Source organism: Falco naumanni, chromosome 14, assembly GCF_017639655.2.
Source record: "Falco naumanni isolate bFalNau1 chromosome 14, bFalNau1.pat, whole genome shotgun sequence".
NCBI lineage: Eukaryota > Metazoa > Chordata > Aves > Falconiformes > Falconidae > Falco > Falco naumanni.
In genome coordinates this window covers 8,457,599-8,469,613 of record NC_054067.1, presented here as the reverse complement: position 1 = coordinate 8,469,613, position 12,015 = coordinate 8,457,599, and the positions used below count along the sequence as shown (strand labels likewise).

Here is a 12,015-nt window from a genome sequence, read left to right as displayed (position 1 = left end):
AAACTTACCCAGTTTTACTTCTGCATTTTCTGTCAGAAGAACATTCTGTCCTTTAATATCTCGATGGATGACATGGTGAGCATGAAGATGCGCCAAGCCCTAGAAAGAAAACCAGACTGTCCTTATTCTTTCTTCCTATCACCATGAGTGTGGCACTGCTGCCTTTTTACACTTTTACCCTTCTCAGACTTTATCACAGAGAAAGTCCTTTGGATGTTGTTAGCTGCACGAAGACCCCTGTTTCAGGGAGGAGAGAGGACAGCAACCACAAATTTGATTGTCATCTTCATCCACAGCCCTAATGGCAGCAGAGCATCTCTGAAGCCAAATGTGATGAGAACAACACAGCAGTATTTAAAACTTCTGTCTCAGAATCAAGGAAACCTCCTTATACCATGTGTTAAAAAAGCATGCAAAAGAAGGAAAGAGCAACGCAGGATGCTCTGTATGAGGACCAGAGACAGTAGTTGGCTGCCCACAGCCCCTTAAATTCTGCATTCAGCAAAACCATGTTCAGTGGTATATGGACCACAGAAAGTTGAAAATACCGTGTCAGACCTCTTTTTGAATACAGCAAATATTGTTTCCATTCAGCTAACATTTGCAATATTCTGTCTCCTCCTTTGTTCCAAAATTGTCCATGGTTAAACTAGAGTAGATAAAAAGGAACACGCTGAAATAATAGGTTATAGTAAACCAGGGGATGCTTCACTCGAAATGCTTAGCATCTGTAATATTTATGGCTTCAAATAGAGCTTCCACCCAGCTTCTAAATTTTCTAGAAGGAAACATGGTCAATCCATGTGCGACTGGGCCCCTCTGTTTTGAAACAAGCACGATTAAATCCAATCTTTTGTTTTCCACAGAACGCTGTTATGGTTTTCAGTTGCATGAGCGTAAACCAGATGTTTTAACATCGCTTTAATAGAGAGCATAGCCACACAAAGAGCGACCTGACCAGCTCACCATTAAGATTTTTTTTCTTTTCAGAGAAGAGCTCCCCCCCACCCCCCTGCTGTAGATATTACAATCTGCAGCCTAATACCAAATCCTTGTAAGATGGCCAATGTTCTCTACTGAGCACACTTCTCAACCCCTCTACTCCAGAAGCAGATTTACTCCTATTCAAGCATTACTTTGGCATGCCATTTGAATTCCAGCTCCCAGAATGCACATTTATCTTACCATTATTTAGGAAAGAAGTAAAACTCCATTACAAGGAAGACGGATCAGTAACTCTGCAATGGGTTTTGAATTTAGAAGAACAGTTTCCAACTTTTTTTTTTCCAGGCTAGTTCACTAGATTACACTTGGGAATTGTTTTGTCCTCTGTACTTTCCAGGAACAAAAGAAAAGTAATTTAAAAGGAAAAAAAAAAAAAAAGCCCTTAGCCTGCATAGAAAGAAGTATAGCCCCAAGAATTGTCATGGGGAATAACACCCCAGCAAGGCCACCTTTAAGATTTCAGAATGCTGTTTAGTCAACATTGCTTCTAGTAGTGCAGAAAAGAAACCCCTGAATGCGTGCAGGTAAAGGAATTACGAACAGAAAGATCTTACACAGTGTGAACAGCTGAAGCACTGTGCAGTAAGACCTCCTGATGCAGAGGACAGAATTACTGAAAAAAAGAAAATGTATTTACTTTTCTAGATGCCCAGAATCTGGACTTTCAGAAGACGGCTATTTGCTGGAGGAAACAGGAATTTTCTGTTCTTTATATAGAAAATGAGATTAACTGCTATAATATAGGATGTCAAGTGTATTTACTTTTCTAGATGCCCAGAATCTGGACTTTCAGAAGACGGCTATTTGCTGGAGGAAACAGGAATTTTCTGTTCTTTATATAGAAAATGAGATTAACTGCTATAATACAGCCATCACACTGGCTCTTTGGGCTCTTCCCAACTCAAGGACCACAGCCCACGAGCCCCACGGATAAAAACCTTTAAACAACGATGCTCATTAGCTAACCTGTGTTAGCGACCAAAGGCTTGAAAGGCCTTTTTGTTTCAAAGGAGCGACAAAGCTCTGTTGGCCTGACTCACCCTGAGAACCTCTCTGCAGATGTATGCGATCCAGTCTTCCTTGAAACAGTTCCCTTTCGTCTTCTTTACCAGGTCGGTGACGGAACCCGCGCCGCAGTACTCCATCACCAGCTGCAGGAAGACAAACGCGATACACCTTCACCACAGCCCTGGCGGGGTGCCAGCAGAGATCCCACATGCCAACACCCAGGCCACCACCGCTGAGGGGTGGCAAATAGACACCACCTTCCCAGATGCCACCCAACATCAAATCTCATTTCCTGAATCACACACGTTGCTGAATAAATTAAAAAAAAACCTCAATAGTGCTCCTCTCCTTCTGCAGGTTATGGGTACTTTTTAAATATATTTTATTTTTAGAAACTACAAAATAAAAATGAGCTAGTAACATTGAAAACCACAGGAATTTCTTCAAAATTTGAAATTTCTCATTTTGCTGCACAGCTTCAAAAATCCTGTGGCAGAAAAAATCAGGAGGATTCATTTTTCTTATTTGCTTTATTGCCAATTCCTCTGTTCCCTTTTTTTATTTTCCAACTGAAAAAAAAGGAGAGGAAAACAACAAGAAAAAGGAGAGGAGGAGAGGTGGATGAGTTCTCTTTCAATTAAAAAAAAATAATACAGAAAGGTTTCATTTGGGAAGAAAACCTCAAACAACAAATCAGAATGACAGCACGAGTCACAAATATCCTAACATACTTCATGCCCACCCTCAAAGGCAATCACAGGGGATGGAAGATGTCTAGGGAGGAGCAATTTTTCTCTTTTATGTGTTTTTCTTCAGAACAATGACTTCAGAGCCTCACTGAGACAGAGTCCAAGCCAAGCATACCGGAGCTCTGAAGAAAGGAGCCGTAAATCCGATGGACAGAAATGACACTAAACGCTTACCCAGAGCTGATCATCTTGGCCTGCAGGACTTTTCTTTACAAATGCACCGTAATACGTAGCAATATTCCGGTGATGGGAGTACTTTTTTAGCATGTTTATCTCCAGCTTGATTTCCTCCTCTTCATTCTGCAGCAAGAGAGCAGAGGGCCCCTTAGATGACCAGACATCACCGATCTCCAGAGCTACCCAGAGCTGCAGGGCAACCTCAGTCTTTGGAGGCTTCCAACACCCAGCTGGAACCAGCCCTGAGCAGCCCGGCTTGACCCCATGGCTGACCCTGCTTTGAGCAGGATGCTGGACCAGAGACATCCTCAGGCTCCCTCCAACCTGAGTTACCCTGGGAGATGTGACGGAAGGACAGGCTCTTCAACCGATGACGGAATAAATCCATAGGTCTCAAACAACGGATTGCTACGGTTTGACCCGAGGAATCAAAAAATCCTGAGTTGACTATAACAATCACATATTTTTATATATATAAAACATATATATTACATATATAACAATTTCCTCAGGGGGGTTAGACAGGACCTATTTATTACTCCCCCATCTGTGGTTTCTGTATGCAGTAATTTCGTCCTGGAGAAATTAACCAGACTCAAACAAAAACAAAAATATTCCTAACACTCCATTACTTAAATACTTGGAAAAGCACCCGGTGCTCACAGCAGCCACTCTGTCTTCTCAGTTCCGTGGAGGGTCTTGCTGGGAGGAAATCAAAGCCAAGAAGGAGGCGACTTGCCACAAATCAAACTCCACAGCCAGCACAGGGTTAGGATCTGCTCCTTCCTTAAACTTGTGAGGCTGCCCCGCCTGGACCATGGAATTTTTTGCCCCCCTCCTAACACCACACCATTACTTACATCCCTGGCGTGCTGGGAGTGAGCACACCCCTAGATGCCTCCCTCCAGGCACTAGCTCTGCCCCCTCACTGTCTTTGTTTCAGTCTCCTCAGGGCAGACATCCTCCTCTGCCCAGCATGGCACCACACGCAACAAGACAACTAATGGGAACACAAGTTTTAATAACCACATTAGGAGGAAATGCCCTTTTTCAGGAAGAACTGCCTGATACGAAGAGGTCCTCTCAGAGCTGGCCCGTCTGCTCTGCTGCCACCAAAAGAAATGGTGCACAATACCCAGTGAAACGCACCAAGATTTTTGCTGCCTCTTTTGCTTTAACAGGAGATGAGTGGTGCTGCAAGGTATCCGAGTATCGGTTAAAAGGAGTATGACAAAGCTGAAAATTAATTTACCTTGCTGCAAACCATCCCAGTCAGCACTTAGTAGCTGAAGGGAAAAAAAAAAAAAAAAAATCAGGCAGCAAGAACAGCTCAGCCCCACAGGACATTTTTATGCGCTTTTCCACTATTTTCCAGTAGCTTTGCCATCGAAGCATTCCTTCAACCATCACAACAGACTGCTTACAACACCAGCTGCATTGTCCTTTCTACCTGTAGCAAAACATTAAAGCCTGACAGGCTGAAGCCAAACTCCCTCAAGCATGGGAATATGATGTGTCTTATTAAACCCAACCACACAAAAATCATTCCAAACAACAGAAGGGACGGATATGTTTTCCCCAGCAACATCAACCCACAGGAGACACGTTACCAGACCAAAGCCTAATTGTCTTAAGCTTTAGGAAATGGGAAATGTAAAATAACTCCACTTGAAGCAAAATGAGCTATTTCAGGTTTCAGAACAGCCCCTTTGTTGAACACAAGCTCTCAAGCTGCACACATTACATTAGGTATTTCATTTATCTTTTGTTTGCAACTAAGGAGAAAGGAGGATCCTTAATCCTTGGCTTGATACAGCCCTGGATGTTGTATGACTTAGATTAGCAAGGGCGAGGAGGAGCCCGGCGCAGCACCTAGAGTCTCCGAGAGAAACCAGAGCTGACTCCCAGACAGGGTGCAGAAAATCCTCCGTGAGCCAGGTCCGGTCCTCTTTCTCTCTGCACGTGGCCAAGGCACAGTCAAAGGGAGCTGAGACCTTGTGCTGTGTTTTCTGGGAGTGGAAGCCAGGTCTGCTCCCTTTGGGACTCTAGATCGTGCACGTGAAAGGGTAGAAACAAGGCAGGTGAGGAGGAGGAGGCAGAGAATGACATGGGAACAGCCATCCTGGACCTGACCACAAGGTCCTGTCAGTGGTAGGAGTTTCTGCAAGGGCCCTTTAGGGAAGAAGAGCAGAACGCAGGACAAACAGGGAGGACTCCTCTCCTCCCCTTGCTGTCCCTTCTGCATTCTGCCCACTCCTCCTGCCAGGGAGGGGCAGCGTTCACCCTTGGGAAATGCCTTCCTCAAATTACTTCAGGTCTCATCAGATCTTAAAGTTCGGGGTTTTTTTTAGCTCTGCCCATCTGCACGAACTTTGCACTGGTGAAACCCAACTGCAGAAGCTTCCCTGCTGCGCCCTCAGCACCAGCGCAGCTCGCACGGCTCCTCAGGGAGCCGGCAGGTCCCAGCCACTTCCTCGGAGCTGCTGTCTCTTTTTCAGCTCTCCCTTTGCCCAATTAGTTTGCTAGCTGTCGGAACAGTGCTGGCACAGCTCTCATCCAAGCACTTTCTATTCCTCTGCAGTCTCGCCTCCCAAGTTTTCAAAACAAAGATAAGCACGTGCCTGTTTGTGAACACAGCTGGGATGTCAGGTAGGCTCCTTCACAGCCCCTGGCAAGAACAAAGGATAGCTGGACATGTGTAACGCTCCTTTCCCATTACCAGCAAGATGATCCAGTTCCTGCTTTACCTCGTGTCCTTATCTATTTACCCAGAAGGCCGGGACCTGCTCCCTCCCTGCACCTGCCTCTTCTCCCCTTGCCCATCCTTGCCCACAGGGGTGGCTGCCCGTGCACGCACACTGCTGTGTGTGTCCTGAGGTGCAGGATGAGTGCCTGGGGAAGAAACTGCTTAGACAGGACAGTGAGCTTCACTGTGGTGCAGGAACCCTCTGAGCTTAGCTCTTGCATCCTCCAAAGACAGAGATGTAACTTCAAATACCAGTCAGTCTGTAAGGTAAAGGGCTATACAGGACAGCAGGTGGGCATTTCACAGGCAAGAAGTATCCCATCTTCTCAGTGCCTGAGTGAGTTTTGGAAAAATTACTCTATTTTACACAGAGAAACCAAGGCAGAAGGGTAAATGTGAGCGATTCTGTCCCAAGGGCCATGTCTGAGGCTCAGCCAAGGAACTGAACCTGGATTTGCTAAGTCTCAGGGCTACACACATCCTTCAAGCAGGGCGAGCGGGGCAAATGCACCCTCAACTTTTCAGTGCATGCACGTGCTCAGGATTTTCACTTTCCACAATCACTCTTTATCAGTGTTACAATCAACCACATCTCCCAGGGGTCTAGAAACCTGTGCATGAATCATGCTGCTTAAGGAAAGGAAACCAGCTCGCAGATGTGCAGGTGCAAAAAGCTGTTTGCTTTCACAAACCAATGTGTTTTTGGGCACAGATGGCTGCACGCACAAAGATGACAGGTTCATGATCAAAGGCTATTTTTGAAGATGTGAGTCTATCTGCAATGACATTAAGAAGCAAAGAACTAGAAAGCACACGCTGCTGACCTCAAACGGAAACAAGATTATCAGCTGATAAATACTTCACCAAGAGACCCCTTAGCACTAGGGTATTTCTAATGACAAGTTTCTCATTTAAGTGTTATTTTGCTATCCAGAAAGACTGAAAGCAAGGGCAGAGAGAGAATGGCCTGCTGCAGAAGCACTCTTTGATAACCTGCACCGATAGCTGAAGAGAAAAGCAGCAAGAACCCAACCTCTTTGCAAGCACTCTGCTTGCTTGGCACCGTCAGGTAAGAGGAAGCAGAGCCTGCATGGACGGAGAGGCACATGAGCACACATTGCCACCAGCTCCCCTTCACCCATTTCAAAGGGCTTCTCCCCGCTCCATGACATGGCAGCACTTCCCAACAGATGTCTCGAGGATCCCGCAATGACCACAGCATGCTGTTGCTGCTGCTCTCAAGAAACCGGCCGGGGTCTGCAGCTCATGACAGCGAAGGGCAGGTTTGGTTAGCTCTTGGCATGCCCCAGACCTTAGAGCTGAACAATCACAGCTGGGGCTGGTCAGGGAATTTCTGATTAAATGGTTTCTTGATGCAAAGAAAACGCAGATTTGGTGAAACAGAATCTTTTGGCAGAAATATACTGGTTATGATAAAATTTTGGCTGAAAGACTTCTTAGACTGGATTTTCCAGTGGTGAACACATGATGCTGGGGGAGAGAAACCCACTGCAGAATATCCAAGTAGCAAAGAAGCAGCTCAGACCCCTGGGATATGAGATATCCTTGTTCAATCCTATCCTCTCCCGAGTCAGACAACACTGACCAGTTACTGAGCAGGTTAGTGACCAAACCACCACCAGCCTGCCCTGGTGTGAGGCTCTGCCACAGCCAGCCACTGGAATCACCCCACTTTGGAAGAGAGATCTACTGGAGGCTTGAACTGGGGAGTCCTCTACGCAGGTACAAAGATCACCAGGCATTCAGCTCTTCTCTGCTTCATTTGGAGACAGGTGAAAGGAAGAAGACTGCATCTGTCTTGATTTTATTTATTTTTTTAACCTTCCTGTTTTCTACCACGTGAAATTTTCACTCCCTAAAAGAAAATTGTTCCCTGTGCAGCACTATCAGATCACATAACCACCTGGAGCTGGAAATGGCCACAGGGGCTACGAGCCTCCTGCCTCACTCAGGCAGGTTTACTGTGACAGCTTCCATTTCTCACAAGCCAAACTCCATGTGAGATGTTGCTCTCAGGTGCAATTTACAGGCAGGACACTGGAGACGAGGATTTCAATATTTTAAAGACTTTATTTAATGCCTCGAGCTGGCTTTTCAAGACCAAAGGATCAGAAAATAACTTAAACCTGAGCAGACTAGCAATGCAAGAGAAATACTGAATCCTTGACAGGCTCTGAATTTATGACACTGAAATTCTGGAGATTGAAAGGATTTCCGCATCACAGTTAGGACGCACTACAGCCGTGAGAGGCTTCAGTAACCAAATGCTATGAAGAGAGAAAAGGTGCTATTTTATAGCAGAACTGAGCTTCAGAGATGCCCTGGACTTGTAGAGCATCAGCCTCAGCCGTACCCGTGCCCGTACCCCCTGCAGCTGCAGGGCAGGAATGCATTGGCTTCAACCAGCCCACCCACCCTGCGCGGCGAGACACCAGCTCGCGGCCCCTGGCCAGGCAGCGCGCTCGGAGGCCAGCAGTAGCCCATTTCTTGCAGCCACATGGCTCCCCCCAGGCGCTCTGGGGTTCGCACCAAGGTGTCCGAATGGCTCGAGATGGCATCTGCCCAGCCCACCCTGCCGCTGCACCCAGCCACCCACCCACCGCTGTGCCGAACGCAGCGGGGATTCACCGCAACGCAGCGAGCTGTGAGAGGGGGCTGGGGGGAGGACAACCCCTGGGCAGAGCAGACAGCCGCAGGAGGAGCCAGCAGCTACTGGCAGCAGCCACCTGAATCACTCCTGCGCTGGTGTCCCAACACCTCGCAGAGGCACCGGAGGAAACCGGTGATAAAGCGGAGCATTGCATCCAGGGCTGCCAGTCTGTGCCCAGCAGCGGGAACGCAGCCAACCCCTCATTAAGAAAGTAGGAGTAACAGCAGAAAGCCTTGCGCTCACCCTGCAACCAAGGTCAGACAGCAGAAATACTCAAGTACAGCTGAACTGGATTTGTTCAGCGTTTGGGGGGGGGGAAGGCACCAGGGAAAACCCCTCCAGGTGGCTGCACCAACATGCTCAGCACTCGGCTCTCCAGCTTTCACATAAGTGACTCAGCATGAAATCAGCATGATCTGTTATCACGGCCCCGAGCAATGGGACAGGCTCCCTGGTATGATGCTGGCTCCCTAGCCTGCAAGGAGGCAGAAAACCAGACCTAAACAGCTGGGGTTTGTTCCCAGAATCATGCACGTCTATCAACATGAATTCCTGGAGCTGGACCGCAAGGCTGTCCTCCATTTAGATTTTTGTTGCCAAGCGAGCAGGCATTACTGGGCGCTACAGATTGTCGGTTGCATACAAAGCAGACTGTATTATGTATAGCAAAGGGAAGGAAACCTTTCCAAGGTTCCCTTCCTGCAGTTTTTGCTTCAATTGTTTCAAGGCAGGGACTGTCACTGGTACTAACATGACAGCTCACAAGTGACATCTTCGGCCAGCCCTCACGCACTGCTGACTGACCCAGCAAAGCACAAAGCAGTTCAGACTGAAGTGCTGGACAACTTCTGAGCCTGTGCCGGGATCTGTCCTGTCCGCTTCTCTGTCAAAGCATGGAGGTGCTCTGATCTCAGGGGTCTGTCTGCGACCCAGACCCTGCTCCTCTCCATTCCAAGATCCAGCAGCCTCACGTTGGGTGACTGCCATTTTTTAAAGCCAAAGCACCGACAGAGCTAAAAGAAAAAACCCCATCAATCTAATGTTGCACTCCTTTAAAAAAAGCGCTCTCCTCTGTGCACAAAGAGCAAAACTGGCAATTCAACTGCACATGCACATTTGGCAAGGTAGCAGCCACAGCCAAAGCAGCCCTTAGGTATGCTTTCTAAAAGTATTACAGTAGCACCTCAGTCCAAAAACCCAACGTGCAATTCAGACCACGTGCTGCTCCGGCTGGATTCCTGCACCATCAGCGGAGAACTGCCCCGGACCTGCTCTCCGTGACGAGGCTCACGCAGACACTGCCTTGCTCTGCTGTCTGCCAAGACGATTAGAAGACATACAAACACGCAGGCAAGGCTCGCCTGTGCTTGCCAAAGCACCACGTGTAGACGTGCCACTAGCAGACTTGGCCGAGAGGACTTGGCTCTGGTTTTTATTTCAGGCGATAACCCTTCCACAACATCGCAAGAGGAACCTGTCCTGGAGTTCTGTTCTCCACATCGACACTGCCAGAGCGACAGGATGGGAGGCTGGTCTTCAGTGGGACTAGGTGCATCCTACCAAACCGTGGACTTCCAGCAAACTCTGGGAGGGGAGGCAGGCTGTCTCCCCAACCTGTCTGGGGCTCAGGCTAACACGGTCTCAAGGAGGCAAGCTGCTTCTCTGCCAGCTGCACTCTTAACAGGAGAAACAAAACCCAATACTTAGCAACTTCTTCCGACACCCTATTCCAGCACTGACACCACTTTATAAATGTGATAGCGCCAATTAAACTGTCTCCCTTCTCTCATCTGTCAAACAACAATAAAAAAGTGCTACATTTGCATTTCTAACATGTGCCTGCTTGCTAGCTGTCAGGGTAGCTGCTCTGAGGAATAGCTGGCACGCGAGGGGAGAGGATGTGATGAAACACAGCAGGGGCAGCACAGAGCTACAGGAAATCTTTCTTTTGCTGTCTCTGGAGACAGATAATCAACTAGAAATAAGCAGGAGGAGAGTTCTCCTCTTTGTTATTATAGACCTTCAAAATACATGGCAATGCATTCCCTTACCGCTTCGTCACCATGGTCAGGTACAATTGAAAAATCCATCTGTATTGACACCTCTCAGTACTTTATAGAACAGAAACCGGTGCTCAGCAACCATAGTTTATACCACTGGATTGTCTTTTATAAGCTATCCACCTTCTCATCATCTGCTTATTTATTTTTCCTTGCACCTTGATAACAACTTTTTTATTTTTGGTTTTGCACTCACCTCAGTAACATTCATCACTTTGATGGCCGCTAGCTGCCCAGTCTTCACATGGCGACCCTGTTAAAATGAAAAAGACTGTAAGTAAAACACGTATGCAAACTGCGTGTACAGTAACAAATCAAGCATGTAACAACTGGGCTGGAGTACTTGCTTTCAAACATGTACCAACAACGTAGCGATACATAACTGCCACGGTGCAGTTGGTGATGTGTTATCAGACCCATGCCCTTGCCATGCTGTGAAGTCAACCGAGTTACCTTTGCAGGGTTCAATTTCCCCCTTTAGCATCCAGCAAGCAGCAATCCTGGGAGACCTCCGCTGCCAGAACACAACATGGCACGAGTTTATGGGTCTCTATCCAACTCCTGTTCGACAGCTGTTGCCACCCCTGAAGCTTCTCCTTCGAGGAACTCTCAGCACAGACCCAGGATGACCTACCCAGACCAACCTTCTCGCCCTGCGAGCCCAGGCTGAGGTGCGCTGGGGAAGCAAGGCGCTGGGTAGCTGGCACTGTCCCCACCTCCCCACCCCACATGTTCTGGCTCACCTCAGTGTAAAGAGAAAACTCTGGGTTTCAGTATATCAATCTGGCCACCTGTATGTGGCTGCCAAGAAACTAAAGTTGTATGTACCTTCTTACCTTTTTTTTTTTTTTAAAGGCTTTTTAACTGTGAAATGCTTAGTTTTAAAAATCCTTACTGCAGCTGAGTTAACTGCATCTCTCTGCTACCTCCCTATAAGCATGCAGAGGCTTTGTATTATAAAGAGGTAATTGGGGGGGGGGGGAGACCTCTCCCAGGGTCTTTGACTCCGTGTGTGTATACGTACATACACACGCTCCACTAGTGAAATCCCCACACCCCTCAATCATTATTAAGCGACAGATAACTGGCAATTCTGGACTAGGTCAGGAGCCAGTTCTTGAAAACAAAGCTAGGAAAAGGGAGGTAATAAGGTAATAGGGAATAAAGCTATTAAAAGAGCAAACTTGATATCGAGACTGATAAAAAATGGTTCACAAGAACATGTATTAGAAACACAACCAGGAATCTTGCTGTAAATGGCACAGTTTCTTGGCTTGGTTAGATCAGGTTTCTCAAAAGATGCCACAGATGCAGCCTTTCACCATGATAACCCACACTAATCTCATAGCGGAGGACACTATCAAAACATTTGTATGGACAGTGGATTGGCTACACATCCCAACTTCTCACCTCCATCAAATGTTCAGAAATGGGTCTGAAGCTTTGAGACTGCAATTTTGTTCCTGAAATAGTAGTGCCTGCAAAGCTATATATTGAAATAACTAACTGACATCAGTTAAGTAAGCCATAGGAAATCAGGAAATCAAATATGAAATGCTGCAGTTTGCAGACAAAATGATTTGCAGGTGCAATTTACAC

The 12,015-nt window shown here is 47.1% G+C and overlaps 1 protein-coding gene across 3 annotated transcripts in view; it reads right to left on the bottom strand.

The window, feature by feature from the left end:
* NRK (Nik related kinase) overlaps positions 1-12,015 on the bottom strand; it is a 108,116-nt gene that overhangs the window by 62,607 nt on the left and 33,494 nt on the right. For all 3 annotated transcript variants that reach the window (XM_040614298.1, XM_040614299.1, XM_040614297.1), the window contains exons 3-6: positions 10,613-10,669; positions 2,937-3,062; positions 2,046-2,156; positions 9-99 (exon numbers count right to left, since the gene is read on the bottom strand). In XM_040614298.1, coding sequence (XP_040470232.1) covers positions 9-99; positions 2,046-2,156; positions 2,937-3,062; positions 10,613-10,669 — 385 coding nt within the window. The remainder of the gene's footprint in view (positions 1-8; positions 100-2,045; positions 2,157-2,936; positions 3,063-10,612; positions 10,670-12,015) is intronic.